This window comes from Macrobrachium nipponense, chromosome 39 (genome assembly GCF_015104395.2).
Source record: "Macrobrachium nipponense isolate FS-2020 chromosome 39, ASM1510439v2, whole genome shotgun sequence".
NCBI classification, from domain to species: Eukaryota; Metazoa; Arthropoda; class Malacostraca; order Decapoda; family Palaemonidae; genus Macrobrachium; species Macrobrachium nipponense.
Window position 1 is genome coordinate 21,046,112 of NC_061099.1, and position 18,177 is coordinate 21,064,288.

The window sequence follows — 18,177 nt, forward strand, 5'->3', positions numbered from 1 at the left end:
CGGACTTCAGAAAATACAGCTATATATATATCTGTCAGGTAAGTTTCATGAACAAGCACTCTTGCAGGACGCGCGCTCGGGTGCACGGTCCTTGGGCAGCCTGGGACTTTGCTACAGGGTCTGCCGAAGGGACGCCAGATCGGTGGGAAGCCCCCGTTAACCCTCTTGCGGCTTTCGACCATACCTAATCCCCTGGGTCTTGGGAGTCTGATAGAGGTCTAGGCTAGAGGCATTATGGGGCCGATCTGACGCCCCCACCCCCCTCCACAACACTGGGGGCACGATCACACACTTGCACCGAGCCAGTTTCTAAGGCTTTCACTTTGGTCTCCAGAGTGCGAAGAGACTCTAAAATCAGAGAGAGCGCATTCGCTTCTCCCGACACAGAATCAGAGCCCGAAGGCAACACAGGTTTAGGGTTGTAAACACTACAGGTGTTAATGCAGGAGAGATGTTAGTCTTACCTTTGGAAGAACCACTCCTAGAGGAAGACCTCCTGATCCTATCGCGCTCCAATTTAAGGCGATAGGCCTCATAAAACTCTCCATTCATCATCGGTCAATTTCTCACATTCATTGCACCGATTATCAATCAAACAATTAAGCCCCCTACAACTCATACATACTGTGTGGGGGTCTACCGATGCTTTCGGTAGCCTCACCTTACAATCAGCCCTCACACACACACTGAAACTCACAACACTTGATCCAGACATATCTTATATAGAAAAGTCAATCCCAAAATCAAAAAACGGTCCACTATCGCGCATGCCAATTCAACAATCCAATTCAATACCAAAAAAAAAATCAGATACTTAAAAGCGAGTCAATTCCAAAAAATCCTGAGCAGAGGTCTGTAAACAGATGTTTACCGACCGGCGACAGAAAAAAATATGAATAGAAAAATGGGAATGGTTCCTGATATCCGCCTCCCAGCGGCGGGAATGGGTACTACCACCTGGCCGCCCACTGCGTGTGCCGCGAGTTTTGAAATTTCTGTCGGACGTCAGAAAATACAGCTATATATATATCTGTCAGGTAAGTGGCATGAACACAAATTTTCAATTATACTCTACTATATTCAACATGATCGGTTGCAACACAAGCTACAGCTAGGCCTGGGTTGGCCTAGCCTATATACTGTCTCTGTAGGGGAAACATCCGAGTGGCCTAGGTCACCCAGTCTTGCCCGCTTGTTGATCCACCCTCCGATACAGTACTTTGCTTACTTCAAAAAGAGAGTAGAGGTCTCGAGGTGTTCCTCCCCACCACCGACGACTCACGACTGGTGCCCATCTCCAGTGTCAGGATGTGTTAAAGTACTTTTTTGGAGGGTGGATCAACTAGCAGGCAAGGACTGGATCAGCTAGTCTACTCGGTTCTTTCCCCTAATTAGTCAAGGCCATAATAGGATAAATGACCAAGCGGGGACATAGTGGTCACCTCTAACGGAATGTAGCCACCTTCCCGAAAAAATACCGACTTGAATTCGCTGCTAGAGCATCAGTCAAGAGTTGTGGCCCATCCAAGCAGCACACAGAGACATACAATTCTCTCGAGTAGGAGAAACAACAAGTGGACTAGCTGATCAAGTCTTGCCATGCTTGTTGATACACCCTTCAAAAAGTACTTTAACACGTCCTGACACCGGAGATGGGCACCAGTCATGAGTTAGCTATTCATGGTGGGAGCAACACCTCAAGACCTCTGCTCTCCTTTCGAAATAAGCAAAAGTACCTTTTTGGAGGGTGGATCAACAAGCGGGCAAGACGGGATTAAGCTAGTCCACTCGGTTGTTCCCCCTAAGGCTAGCTAGGCTAGGGGATAAGTGTTTTTCTATACTAGGGGTAGTACATTACGAAATAGGTACCTAATGGCATACCACTTGGTCAAAAGTTTTTGGTATTTCTACAGAAGCAGTCCACACGGACTGCAAGGAACGTTTACCACGGATACGACATCCACTAAGGATTGGGGGGGCGTCCAATGTATTTCGCCATATTTTAGTACTGGCCCTGGGGGTTTAATTACAGTCGTCCGAATAAATATTTACTTGAAATTCTTGTTCAGTACCTAGGTAAAACTGCATAGAAAAACCGCAACTGCCCCCAAAGTCTAGGGGGGCAAGCCGTGGATAAGTAACCCCTAGATCTTTACCAAGTTTTTTTTTTTTATTAAATTAACAGGACATTTCTGGTAAATACGGATAGTTTACCTAGTACCTACCTAGCTACTACCCTACCTAGGTAGGTAGTAGGTACCTACTAGGTAGGTAGCCTTCACTCCTACAAATTACTTTCCTAAAAGGCCACATGGAAGCTGTAAGTTACTCTAAACCAAACCAATTCTGGCCATTGCACTTACATGTGAAGCCTGTCCTAATGCGAAGACGAAGCATAATGTCAAATATCGCTTAAACATTGATAAAACTTCGTAAGTTCGTAATGTCAGGGATTTGTTTACCGGAATGCCGATTGCCGAGTAGTAGCATAGTAGTAGTAGTAACACCGACTCAGGTTGTGTTCGGCAAAGAGGATTTGCCTCTGTAACAGCTCCTCGATCCTCGGAGCGCTCTCTGTTTTTTTTTTTGTTTTTTTATTCTTTCTGTAGTTTTTCTCTACATATGCACAATACGTACATAGGTTAAAAATTCTTTTTTTTTCGTATCTTTCCTAGATTGTATTTTTCGTATCTTTCCTAGATTGTAACCCACAAGGGTGTTAACACAGTATGTATCCACCTGTGTGGCATGTTTAGTGTAAGCTCATTGTTTTATTTAAACCTTTGTATTTAATTTCTTTAAAGATTTCCCTTGTTTAAGTCTTTTTATGGCTACTCTGTTTTTTATTCCTATTCTTGTAAACTAATTTTGTAAACAAATTCAGTGCTGTATATTATCATGACATTGTCCAACCACCTCCGAAAAGCTATGATAATACTACTAGTATTACAGTTAGTTTTTAGTGATGATTAACAGGTTATTACCTACTGGCAATTTTACTGAAAGTTGAGAGGTTTCTACTTTGCTTTTTGGTTCTCTTGCATTAGCTGTTACTAAGGTAGTGCTTGTATTTTTAGCTTAACAACTGGCACTTCCAAGGCTAGCAAAAATTATAACACCAATACATCATGAATTCAGATGAATTCTGTACTCTCATAACTTCTGTTGATTGTCTTTTTTTTTTCTTTTTACAATGTTGAAAGACCTACTAAAGTCCACAGCAGTTGTTATTAGGGCAATCTTCTATAAGTATTACATGACAAAGGTATTTTTTCTCTTCGGGCTTCCTCTGAGAACGCTGCCTGGTAATAAATCTTAAGTGTTTCTCAGTTTCCAATTTTATTACGATAAGAAATATATATGTTTAACACATAAAATTTACGGAAATTTAAGTTGGCAAGTCAAGTATTGGGGCACTTTTGGCCATTCACCATTTACAAGTGAAAAAAGGGGGTCGGAGTGGTTGGACAGCAAGATGAAGATCCAGAAAATAAAGAAAATGAAGTCCAAGGATGCAAAGGTGGAATTGTGAGAAAACCCCACAGTTCCAATAAGAAGTAACAGAAAAGAGGTTGAATGGGAAGAGTGAAGGAAGTAGGAAAGGAAGTAGCAAAAAAGACACAGGAGACTGCAGTAGTACTCCTAAAAGTTCTGAAAATCTTGAAACCACTGTGCTGTCAATCAGTTGGCAGACATGTTAAGTATGATCAAGTTAATTTCAAATGGCTTAAGGGGCTGCAGGCACATGTTTCAGCTAACCTAAGCCACCTCATCTTTTTCTTCTACAAGTGGAATGACTCACCTGGAATTTAAAAATGGCACACAAAAAAAGGCCATGTTAATACAAAGGGGTTGCGATGAAACATACAGAAGCACCTGGAGAGCTACTGTTTCAATTCTGTGCTGTAAACTTGTGAGGAACTAAGACTTGAGAGAAGTAGCTATGTGCACACATACATTTATATATGCAGAATATTCTGAATGTAAACACAAATAAAAAATAGGAAAATATATTTATTTTTGGACCACTTAATCAGTATCATAAAATTCATACATCCAACTCCGAAACATGATCATCTCATTGAAGTGGCAAGCCGGCATTGAATGGTTATCTTGATTTTTATCATCAAAAACATCTCTCAAAATATTTTTGACACGTACGATGAGGGCTGGACGGGACTCTCTGAAATAAAAATAAAATATAAAATACTATTAGTCACAATGAATGGAATACTTATTCAACACATGTAGTTCTGACTATATAGTTGGCAAGCATAAATTTGACACTACAATATCCAACAATTTAAATGTAACTTGATAAATTACCCTTACAAGATTATGAAAATAACTCATGCTGCTGCTCAACTTTTGCATGTGAATATTTTTTATAATGTTCACATTTTCCTACAAAAATGTTGAACAAGACCATTATATTCCTATAGTACTTGCGAATGAAATAAGAAAAATTGTTTTTTTTACTAAAAACCCATTAATTTACATATATGTCCACCTCCCAACCTTGCACTTTTCTGTACTTAGTCTGGACAACAAAGGGAATAACTGAAGTAAAGATTTTACTGTATCATCTCCTTCTCTCCTCAACAATATTAAGACACCTGATATTTTAAAATCCTTCATTCATTACTCCTCAAAAATATAAATTCACCCTCCCTTTATCTCAAGTTATTTGTGCATCACTGCAATGACATTATTTTTTTCATTGTTTATGTTAAATCTTATTGTGAAAAGCTTTATTCTTTCATTTACTGTTCGGTTGAATTTGGTTATCATTAGACTATACAGTCTCACTTGGCGCACCGAACACTGGTTTTTTTTTTATATACATTTATTGTTTCTGTGTACGTATTGCATTTGATTGTTTTTATATTTTATCATTATGTTAAATTTATTGTGAAATTTCCTTTTTTATATGAATTGTTGTTGCTTTTACATACATTCAGTAATATTTTAATTATCTCTTCTCCTTCTCTCCTCAATATCACTGCTCCCTCGTTCAGTCTCAAGTTAGCTATGTGTGACGTCACTGCAGCGACGTATGATTTTGTACATCTTTTATTCTAAATTCTATATTGAAATATTTTATTCTTTTATTTATTTTTTTTGTTTGGCTATGGCTATCATTAAACTTATATATTGTAAAGGAAAACACATTTAAATACAGTTTTTCTTGTAAGATGCAGCGGCGTTGAATACAAAGTAGTATAAACAAGATACATAATTGGTCAGTTCAAAGTAGTATGAGTATTTGTTCGACAAAGGATAAAAAATTTTCTTGAAAATTTTGTTAGAAAAATGGAATGTTTGACATAAGAAATGTTAGAAAAATGAGGTAACACTGTATTATATAATTATATATAATATCAGTGCTATACATACTTACAAATTCTTATATTTCCTCATAAGTTTTACGCTCTTGTCTCTTGTCAACATGCCTCCCAGGATGAATACAAAGATAAGACTCAAGTGGTTCTGAATAAGATGCTCAACAGCATCTAAATTTAAAGCCATCACATCTTTTTCAGACAAAAGTGCAAATCTCTGAAGCTTTGGGCATTCCTCCAATGCTTTGAATATGTTTGTTCCTGGTGCCAAGTAGTTTTGTTCAACTCTGAAATGAAAAAGCAGTTTAAAAAACTGCACACCATCACAGCACTGAACCACTTCTTTTGTTATAGTACTAAGGTTCTTTTCCATTGGCAGAATAGAAAACAATATCTGCTAACACTGCAGAGGCAGGATGTAAAACGATTTTGTGCCAGCTTCCTAGCAGTGAAGAAATATTTAAGACTTGAGAGGAAATACTGTACATATTCTTCTATCAAATTTCAACGTACATATACAGAGTTATAAAGAATACAAAAAAGTAGAGTACTCTGTTTTCTGTGATTTTCTACATATCAAAACCACTGATTTATTTGAAGAACACCAAGCTTCAACAGGACAAGAATTCTTGTGAAAAAAACTCATCTTTGCTGCAATGTATTTCACAAATCACAAAAGACACCAAGCTAAAGTGTAAAAAGAGCCTGAGTGTAGTTAAAAAGTAAGCAGTATAATGTATGCAAAATACTAATTAAGAAATGGAGAAAGATATCACAGAAAACAAAATAATATAAAGATATCACAGAAAACAAAATAATATAAAGGTACTCATGATAATAATCGAGCCTAAGGAGAGTTCTCTACATTGAGTATTGGTTTCCTATTCCTAACATATACTGTACGTAAATTCTGAAGTACTTAAAAGTACTAGGTTATTCTGAAATGTTTAAAAGTACTGGTGATAGATTTAAAAACATCAAAAGACCTAGTTGAACTACACCTCTTTGGGAGTTCTCATTACCAGTCCTTCTGCACCCTGATCATCTCACCCTTTGCGACCCGAGTCTTCCAAATATGTGAGTTGTGCGTTATTCTTATACACTATCCCAGAAAGACATAGCACTGGGAAATTTGTACAATTCAAGAATCCATTAAAGAGGAGTGTATTTACAAATGTAAGTTTAAGGGGACCGTCCGCTATGGCGGATGACATGTCAACTTGAAAAAATAAAAAATCGAGTTATTACTTGTATCTATGCAGAAACATGCCGTGCATGCTTTCCAGAAGTTTCAGCCAATTATTTTCACAAATAATGAAGATATAGCGGTTTTTAAATGATGACGTCATCGTAACTGCGTCGTCTGTATGACTTGAGTTTGACAGAATCGTTTTTGCGTGTTTATATTTGCATATATACAGCGATTTTTTAAGATTTTTTTCGAAATTCTCATACATCTGGTAGCAATGAAAGGTAGTGTGACACTGGGCGAGAAGCGAGCTGCTCAGAGCGGTTATTTATAGGTGAGACTCGGAGAATGACTCAGTTACGCCACAGACGTCAAAGCGGTTTAACATGCGGGTAGGCACTTGCGTGTTGGTTACTGAGCTATTTTACGTTTATTTGTTTTATAACTTCTTAGTGAACTTATAGCAATGCCGAAGTTACCTAAGATCAAGAGGCTACTCAGCAACTATGGCTAGCAAAATTAGCGAAGGCCAGGAGTGTGCTGAAAGAAAAACACGGAAAAATTAATTGTTTTTCTAGCTGACCCTCGATTGTCTCATGTCTCGCCGTCAACATCATTATCTGGTGTCACGCTGAGGGTACTAACACCACTTTTAGGGGTAGGACCACGATCCTTGATGTAGAAATCAACAATAAAAGTACAAATAAAGTAATTATAATAATGTTGTTTTGACTTTTATAAGAAAAAAGCGAAAATTTACATAGCAAATCTTTGGGAGCTCATAACTCAAAAACATACTTATGCGCATGTCCTGGTAACCAGTTACTCCTCGGTTATTTATTATCCAATTTTAGAGAGAAAGATATCATTGGAAAGGAGAGGATAAAAATCCCATAATTTTGTGTGACAGAATTTTGATATCTTTTTTTTCTTCTTTTTTTTAGAATTTTTTGAGTGTCTAGACTAAAAAAAAAAAAAAATTCATAAAAAATAAAAAAATTAAAAAATCAAAATTCTGCCACACAGAATTGTTCCGTATATAAAGAAGTTTTTATGGTATGATTTTCAATACAACTGATGTCATATTAGTGGAGAAAAACTCTACCAATTTTTTTTTTTTAAATCATGATTTTTGCTATAAAACGAAAAGTTTTTGATCAAACACTGACTTTGAAATTTTTTTATATGATGAAGGTATTATATATATCTAAAACATATATGAAAATTATGTATTTTGCGAAATAAATAAAAAAAAAATAGACATCATAGCGGACGGTCCCCTTAAATCTATATGAGGTAACACAAAATTACCCCTCATTTTGGGACCACCTTGACGTGTGAGGGGGCTCTCGAACCTCAGGAATCTCTTCCCAGGTTCGAACCCAGAGTCCCATATGACATATATATTTTCGAGTAAACTTATGTGGACTTTTCCATTTTTTGCCAAAATTTTTAAAAGCAAATAAATGAGAAAACATATCATGGCTTAACGTGGAGTTAAATCCGAAGCTAAATATGAGAACTGTGGTAGATCCATCATCTACCCGACAATGTTCGGACCTGTTTTTCAGGCGGAACTATTCTGTGGAGCTGGACCACGGATTCCAGGGGGGGCCTGGTTCTAGGAATAGAACTCTCGGCATTCTATCCAGTTTGCCCATAATGTGATTAGGATGGGGATAATTGTATCAACATAATACTCTTAGTCCTAGCAAGCGGGTTCTGCTTACACTTGGGCCATATAATCATGTTATGCCATCCCCTTTTGGGGTAGGGTAGGGATGCGGACATTTGGGAGTCCTTTCTCACTTTTGTGCCTTTGGCAGAAGATTTAACTTCGCGAAGAAGGGCCAATGATATCTTTTCAAGAATTTATTTTTTTTTTTTTTATTTTTTTTTTTTTGTAAGAACTCAAAAATTTATGAACTGTGAAATAAATGATTTGAGTACCCCTGGGCCCCATGATGGAAAAACTACGGCACAGTTGATGACCATTGGCACGTCACTCCCGAATTTCCTAGGTACTGCCACAAGTAGTGAAAAAGTACTATAAAAAGATACAAAGGGAACCACCCTGTTCACCAACATTTAAAGCACGTCAGAGCCAGAAAACCAAATAGAGTGCATAAATAAAAAAGAAACAAACAAAAATAAATTGGTAAACTCCAATATCGTAACAATGGAACCATATATGATGAACAATAATTCTGAATTAGAGACAAATAATCCTCCCAGCAATACAGAAAAATATAAAAATCATAATAGACAAGCAACATACATAAAACAAGGACCAAAAAGAAACAAAAATTACCGACTTAATCCCACATGGTACATTTTGATGACCTCTTTGGACCAGATAATTGGTCAAGATTTCTAGTCCTCAAAGCTGACAACAAAATCTCAGCAGCGATGCTAGAAAACAAATTACTTAACATATATCCAACACAAGACATGGAATGCAGACACATCAAGGACAATGAATGGCTTATCCAAGTAACCAATAAAAAGCAGTCCACTGCCTTTTTAAGTATAACAGAAATAAATAATATAAAGGTAATAATTACAAGCCACGAAACATTGAATTATGTACAGGGTACAGTCATCCTACCCAATAGCGAGCAGGAGCTTCCTTCAAAACAACTATTGCTAGACTCCCTAAAATTGAGATATAACAATATCCACGATTTAGAAATATACTCTATTTCAAGTAGGAAAGATAAAAGTAAAAATATCAACATTGCCAAAATAAAATTTACAGCCAAGACTTACCATTTAAAATAAAAATTCTTGGACAAAATAGAGAAGTTCGTCCTTTGTTCCTAAACCATTACAATGTACACAGTGCTCAAGGTATGGACACACATACAAAAGATGCCGTAATAAAGCTATATGTGCAGTCTGTTGCATCAGATGACCATACCACTAATTGGAACTGTAATCAATCAAAATGTATTAATTGTGGACTAGCCCATCACGCAAAATCTAAGGAGTGTTCATTTTACAATATAACACAGAACTTCAGTTGTTAATAAATAGGACAGGAATGTCAGTCATGGAAGCCAGACTTGAGCTAAAAGTAAGAGGCGTTAACAATCCATCCAAAACCCCCACCTTTTCAAATGTGACTAAAAATCAAGACATCAAACAGCACAATGACAAACAACGATAGTATAAAAAGAGAAACTGGATTTCATACCAATAATACTGAAACACAAAATAAAAGTGATATTACAACAACCAATACCACCACTAACATAGATGATTCAGTTATCCATGGAAAAGAACTTCCAATAGAAGAAGAATTAAATAATGATGATAATCGAACTGGCAAAAAGAAAAGAATTCTAGAAAGAACCCCACCTAAGGGAAAAAAGGTAAATATTGAAAATTACAATCAATCCAGAGAGACTCCAACTACACCAGGAGAACATTTTAAAAAGATATTAAACTAACCTCATCACAAGTGAAATACACAATTACCCTCAATCTCAATCAAACAGCCAACATCTGGACAGTAAAGATCACTCTTTACAAGTTCCATCAAATAATACTAATGAAAATCATACCATTAAACCAAACCAAAATATAACTATCACCCCCCAACCATCCACAAGACCGAAAACTATCCCATTAACAACAACAAAACAAATAACCCCTCAAACCAACAGTCCTTATCACTACAGAAAAGGAACAATAGAATTACAAAACCAGAAATTTCTAAAGCTAGACCAAAAACTTCTGAACCAATAATTAACATTACCAAACATGCTTCATCTTGTGGTTGTAATGAATGCTTTGTAAGTACATATAACCAACTAACTACCAAGACAGAGGACACAGTACGAAATTGTATTGACAACTTTACCAAATTAAGGAGGTGCCCTTTAACACACCAACATGAGAACGAATTATGTTCTGAATCCTTAAAAATACAAAAAGGAAATTATAAAATCAAAAATAGAACTTATTAATATTCAACTATGAAAAACAAACAACTGCAGAATCTAATAACCAAATACAAATACAACGATTAAAAAACCACAAATAAATTCAAATGCATATAAACTACGAGATAAAGTAAAATCAGCAATCACCAATTCCTCCCAATAATGGAATATAAAATCATTCAATGGAATATAAATGGTCTCTTAACCCGACTACGTCTGGGTGAATTACAAAGAATCATACGAGACCACAACCCAATGTGCATATGTCTACAACATATAGGAAGTAACCCTACAAATATCCAACACTATAAAATTGCCTGTTATTCACCAACTGACGGTGGAAAATTAGGCACAGCCATATACGTTCATAATAGCATTACATATGAACCTGTTGACATACCCATCTATGCCATATCAATAACATCAATTAAACTGTATATGCCTGATAAAAGTAAAATTACTATTTGTAATTTATATAACCAACCAAATTTCATGCAAATTTCAGTGATTTTTCTGAACTTATTAGCAAAAGTATACGGAACCACTACTTATAGTAGGAGATTTTAATGCACATAATCCATTATGGGATATTAATAACCCCACTGACACATCCAGAATCAACATAGAGAATACTATAATGAAACACAACCTGTATTGTCTCAATGAAAGTGAAGTTCCAACATATTTTTCAAATACACACCTAACCTTTTCTTCAATTGACATTTCATTATGTTCAAATGATGTAGCGGAGAAATTTGAATGGAACGTCCTAGACGATTCATACACAAGTGACCATTTCCCAATCATTCTGAACTACTTAAGTAATGTCAAAATATTGCCACCTACAAGATATAATATCCAAAAAGCTAACTGGGATAAATATTTCCTATACACACGAAACATACCACCATTCCCCACATAATGAAGATCCACAATACTACATGTGAATCCTTCTCAAACTTCATAATAAATGCTGCAGATAAAAGTATTCCAAAAACCAAAACACATTCCACAAAAATCCCCTGTCCCATGGTGGAATCCAACATTAACAACATTAAGTAAAATAAAACATATATTGAGTCGCAATCTAAACAGACTCAAAACTCGCCTTAAATCACTCAACAAAATGCCCTATAGTATAAACATATTAAACAAAATAGTTATAACAAACATAACAATTAACCACATTAAACCACTATATAACAAATATACAGCCAAATTTAGAAAAACGGTAATAGCTGAAAAAATCGCATCATGGAAGGAATATGTCTCAAACATATCTTCAAACATCCACAAGGGATGTCTGGCAAAAGATAAGGAAAATCAATGGAAGACATATAAGACCTCCAAGAAGTGCAATATATTTTAAATGGAAAAATATACCATGATACTTATGGAATATCAAACATAATTGGGAAACATTTTGAAAACATCAGTGCTTACGCCAGCCTAGATACACATTTTCAAAGTATCAGAAAACAAAAAGAAAATATAATACTCAATTTTGAAACTCTTGAAGACCTGGAATATAACTATATTTTTAACATGGATGAACTAGATAATGCCATCAACTCTTGTCATCCCTCTGCACCAGGATATGATAAAATATCATTTGAAATGATAGAAAAAATTAGCTCCTATAGCTAAATCATATTTATTAAAATTTTACAATAGTATCTGGCTAAAACGTGTCTTTCCTGATAAATGGAAACATGCCATAATTATTCCAATAAACAAACCAGGAAAGGATGCAAGTAATCCATCCAATTATAGACCGATATCTCTAACAAGTTGCCTATGCAAAATCTTAGAAAAAATGGTTAATGCACGATTAACGTATGTAATAACCAAAGAATCCATTTTAACACCAACACAATCTGGTTCAATAGCTGGCAGATCAACCCTAGATCCCTTAACACATTTAGAAGATCATATCAAAAAAGGCTTTGAACAAAAGAAATTAACAGTAGCTATATTTTTTGATATAGAAAAAGCATACGATACAACATGGAAACATAACATCATGCAAAAACTCCACTCCAAGGGACTAAGAGGCCACTTACCAATATTTATTAAGAACTTCTTAACAAACAGAACTTTTCAAGTAAGAGTAGAAAATTCCTACTCAGTAACCCCCCCTACTAAACTGGAAGAAGGAATCCCTCAAGGTAGTGTCTTGAGCTGTACATTGTTTGCTTTAGCAATCAATGACATTACTATAAATTTACCAAGTGGTGTAAAAAACAGTTTATATGTTGATGACTTTGTCATTTACTATACGAGTAGTAATCTGAGACATGCTCAGAGAGTTCTCAGTACTGCCATTTCAAATATATGTAGTTGGGCAAATTCAGTTGGATTTAAATTTTCAACTGATAAAACAAAAGCAATCGTCTTCTACAAAGACAAAAGGTGGATGAAGAACCAAACAATCAAACTGCATCTTTATAGCACTGAAATACAATTTTGTACAAAAATCAAGTATCTAGGAGTAATATTTGATCAACATTTAAATTGGAAAGAGCACATCAAATACATTAAAGCCAAGGGCATCAAAGCCCTTGCCATATTAAAAAAGTTATCACACACTAATTGGGGAGCAAAGCGAGACATTTTATTAATGATATATAAGGCAACAGTCTTATCCATAATAGATTACTGCTGTCCAATATATTCATCCGCCTCAGAATCTGCATTAAAATCTCTCGATGCAGTGCACCATGAAGGCGTGCGATTGTGCACAGGAGCTTTCCGATCGTCCCCAACAAACTCACTTTTGGTGGAGGCAGGTATTTTGCCCTTAAAACATCACCGTAATTTAATAACAATACAAAAGAGGTCTTTCAATGCAAGCGGGATCGTCTCCTGCAACTTACTGCTTCCAAAACTGTAATCAAGTAACAGCAGTTAATAGTACTAGCTCTTTCCCAAAAAGAGCTAGATACATAATGAACATACATAATATGAATCCAATTTTTCACCCACCAATGGAATTGCCACCACCATGGATTTTAAATAGAGTAAAGATATGTACCTCCCTGTCTTACCTACTCAAAAAAACAAATGACAAGTACGGAAATGTACCGCCAACATGCTTTGGAGCACATTAGAAGAAAAGGCAACAAATTTATGATATATACAGACGGCTCCAAAAATAATGTTGGAGTAGGAGCATCTGCATATTCGAAAAATATGTTAAGTAAAAAAAGCCTACCTTCAATATCATCAGTATTTTACTGCTGAAGTCACAGCCATACAGATGGCTCTAGATATGATATCTGAGGCAAAAGCAAGTGTCTCTGTAATTTCAGTGACTCACGTAGCGCTATAGATGCAATAGGACAGTATAAATCAGGAAACCAAATAGTACAGGAAATTTCAAATAAAAATTCATCACTCCTCCAATCAGGAATATCAATGGAAATATGTTGGATCCCAGCACACGTGGGAATAAAAGGAAATGAATATGCAGACTCTGCTGCCAAATTAGCCTGCACTATCCCTCCAACAATTTCATATGCCCCAGTGTCAGGACTGGGTAAGAAAATCAGTAAAACAACCTTAATTTACCAGGATTGGAAAGAAGAATGGGCCTCGGTGCCAACAACAAACAAACTTAAAAATATAAAAACTGAAGTCTATGCATGGAGGACATCCTCACAGGAGGAAAGAGCAAAAGAGGTGATCCTAGCAAGGCTACGTATAGGACACACAAGATTCTCACATGGTCACTTGATGTCAACACCACATGCGACCCAGTGAAATGTAACAGATGTCAAACACCATGACAGTACAGCATTTGCTTGTTGAGTGCCCAAATTGGACCCAGCAAAGATCTATTTATCTGCGGAGTTCAGAAATGAAAAATATTCTTGCGGAAAGCAGGGATTTTTCAATTAATAAAATCATAAATTTTTTAAATAAGACGGGTTTCTCAAATAAAGTCTAAATTTTTTTTTTTTTTTCAGGATTGATCCCTGAGAACCAGCCCGAGAAGAGTCTACTCGAGACTCAGAGGTCTGGAAAAACTAAACACCTATTAATAATAATAACACAAAATTACTACAAATATTATTGCAAATATTGTTTCTTTCCCTGTACTACTAACCTCTAAACTCTTTCATTCTGTTTCCCCTGGCTCTTATAAACTTCCTCCTTCAAGACAGAGCCACTGCTTCTTTGGGGTTTAAGCCTGGTCTTCTTCCATCTTACTTCTCTTTGCTTTAATTAATTAAAATCAGTATTCTAGATTGATGTACTTAGTGTTGCAACTGTTTCTTTCCCGCTACTGCCAAACAGAATTCTCTTCTTGGTATTATTTTCCTGATCCTAAATCTTCCGCCTCTCCCGATATGGTTATCTTGCTTACCAGACATCACTCTAATTTTGTTCCTTTCTACTTCAAAGAATTTCATAACTCCCAGGCTAGTTTTACATTTATCTGTGAAAATCATTATTGTACTATCTAAATACGTATTGCTTTCCCATCACTCCCATGCCTTACCACTTTCCTCACCAGTTTCATTATTCCTACCTTTTGCCTTTCATTTTGCAGGATGCTGGTCTACTGCTTTCTTGTGTTAGAGCCAATTCTCTTTTCCCTTTCTTGCTTCTTCAGGCCTGGGGCACATAAGAGCATTGGTTGGCTTGGCCCCTTGGCCTTTGCATAAAAAACAATATCTCTGATGGACAAATAGGTTTTACAAGAGACCTAATCATACTTACCAGTATATAAAAGAACCACTAAAAAATCCTCTCATCACATTAAAATATGATTTTAAATGCACCTTATAAGTTTGTAAACAGTACAAAGGAGAGTACAGAAATAAGCACTTTCTGGATAAAAAATTACCTTAGATGAACCAAGTTCTTGCAGAAAGGTAAAGCCTCTGCTAGCTGGGCTGTATAAACACACTTTCCAGAAGGCCCCAACCGCTTCAGGCGAAGGAATTCTAATTTAGTGCACTCTTTAGCAATCTGCAAATAGTTCAAAATAAGTTAAAAGAAAAAAGTTGAAAACAAACAATAGATTACAACAAAATTCCATATTCTACCTACCAACACACAGCTCTTAAAGAAAACAGTAAGGCCTTAATACACTAACTAAAGTTTTTTTTTTATCTAATATTAATTCTAAATAGTCACTAACTAAAAGTAGTGCAAAGGAGGAATTTTCAAAAATGTATATTATTTCTCAAAGTTGTGAATGATAATACATATGTAAAAACAGATTTTTTTAAATACATTAATTTGCAAGGAGAAAAAAGAAAAAATAGCATATAAATTGAGGCTGTTAAAACTAGTAAATATAAAAACTAAAATTTGCAAGAAAAAGATAACATCATAGCATGCTTAGCCTCTCAAACAATAATTAAGGAATTCTACAAACCTCAATTAGAAAACCACCACTTGTGATAGGAATGCTGTCTAAGGTCAATTTGGTTAAACTTTCAAGCTTCTTCATGTTTGATAAACATTCCCACTGAACTTTCAATGGACTGCATGAAATCCTGAATTAACAAAAGAATACTCTATATCAGTTCATATTAATGTTCAATAGCACTGCTTCACCAAAACTGAATTTGAATTACAGCACAAAATGCAAGATACACAGAAACTTGCTCATTTTTAACATGAAATTAGACAAAAAACCTACTAATATGTATTTACAACAGCCTACTTTTCCGGTTTCCCGGGACACTTCAGTCCATGTTTAGAAAACAGTGGCAAGTACGTCTGGGATCCCAGCATGCTCAACAGTCAGCCAGCTAATCACTTTCTGTATTGGCTCTGAGTAAGGCAGGATTGGGAGATGGCAGCTTGGATTGCAAGTGGCTGGTATGCATTACTACATTTGTTTCATAATAAAGCTACAACTTATAGTGGCCTGAATTGTAATTTAGATGAGATGGATCAAGTTACCACTAACTTAAGACTGACTGGAAGAACAGCAGCGCTCTGCTAAAGACCCAAGGGATTAGGGAGAAATCAAGTTCATGGTTCAAATCACAAAAAGAAAGGAAGACCATCAGGCCCCCACCCACCCCCCCCCCTTTTTTTTGTTAACTTATCAGCACTACTGAGTGGTCCATCAACTGATCCTGAAATATTTTCAATAACAGATGTACTGTTCACATTTCCAGTGTGCTAATGAGCAGGAGAGAGTTGTCACTTGCCCATGCACCTGAGGTGAATAAGCAATCACAGTATATTTTTTATGAATGATACCTATACTATTATTGTTTCTTATTGCATGCCTTCTGCTGTACCAAAGATGCTGTTGTTTCTTCCTGCCATGTTTTATTATTGAATTCATGCATATCTTCATGTAAATGACTGTTAAGCTTGTTTCTCATTCGCCACTTCTCCAAATATTTTCATCTCGACTAGTAGCTTGTTATTAAATGTTTTCAGCTATACCTAAGTGTTCTATTTTCCTTTTTCCTACTTGCTAAATTATCCAAGTTTTTTATAATTTTATTTTGGCCTACTGTAGCCATGTATATTTCATAAACATTAAAGGAGTACATCTAAACACAAAAATTTTCTTAACCTTCCTTGCTGAAAGATACAGAAAGGTCTTACATGCCACTGAATATGGTATAGTATAGATAAACCCTTAGGAAATCCTCAAAGAAAAGGACAAATGGTTTAGCAAAAATCACTACTCAGCAGAGATCAAAATCACTAGAGTAACTGATATACCAAAATTCCTCTGAAAGTGCAAATAAATGAGATGAATATGAAAATTAATAAATTTAATCAACCAGAAGCAACCAAAAGTCCTGGGAAAAAGCTTACTGCTGAGTGCCTTGAAATCCCAGGTACACGTGTGTACCCACCTGAATGTATCTACTTATCTGATGACATTTTGATTACATGGACTGAAGAGTGTGGCAATTTATAGACAATAAATATGAGCTATTATAAAAAGTATTTTTCATGTTAGGCAAACTCTTATGTTAAAGAAATCTGAGGCATAAGCTCATGAGAAAAATGGCAAGCAGCAATTACTAAAGCGAAATTAAAAATTTCACCCACAATAATCTCTGAATATGTATTATTTGAGAATTCTCACTTTTCAAAGATTCAGTGCTCTGTATTTATTCATGGCAAAAAAAGATGACTATGTATAAGACATTCACCAATTGTAACCAGCCAGATGGTAAAAAAATAACCAGTAACTTACTCTTGATTGAATCCAATCTGAAGCATCTTTATTTTTGAGCAGTTTTCAAAGACTTCATTAAATGCTGCTAACTCAACAGTGGCAGATTCCCTCGAGCCTACTCGTCTCCGACTTAAAACTAATGCAGTCAGTGTAATCAACTTCCTCCTCAAAAACTTGTCTCTTTTCTTTACTACGTATCTCTGAAAATCAAAAGCATTTATTTCAGCATGAAATGAACTATCATTTATGAGAAGCTTCCAAATACAGTATAGTATTATGTTTTGTCATTATGTAAAAAAAAAAAATGTTTACACATAAATATACTTCATACAGGAAGCAAGCAATTTCCATAGTATTTCTAAATACTATTGATCCTGTACCTATATGCATAAGTGTTAAAAAATGCATAAGCATTTCATTAACCACTTCTTTGTTAATGGAATATTTATTTTTATTTTCCACATAATTCTTTAAATATGACATTTTTTTAAAAGAAAATTTGTCTTTTTATTACATACCCACTGTAGG

The 18,177-nt window shown here is 35.5% G+C and overlaps 1 protein-coding gene across 1 annotated transcript; it reads right to left on the reverse strand.

The window, feature by feature from the left end:
* Positions 1-3,996: 3,996 nt before the first annotated feature.
* LOC135210188 (uncharacterized) lies at positions 3,997-17,841 on the reverse strand. Its single transcript, XM_064243022.1, has 5 exons — positions 17,668-17,841; positions 15,868-15,988; positions 15,331-15,455; positions 5,402-5,629; positions 3,997-4,183 (listed from the first exon to the last, which is right to left on the reverse strand). The coding sequence occupies exons 1-5, from the start codon at positions 17,691-17,693 to the stop codon at positions 4,030-4,032; spliced, it is 654 nt and encodes a 217-aa protein (XP_064099092.1). The 5' UTR covers positions 17,694-17,841; the 3' UTR covers positions 3,997-4,029.
* Positions 17,842-18,177: the final 336 nt, after the last annotated feature.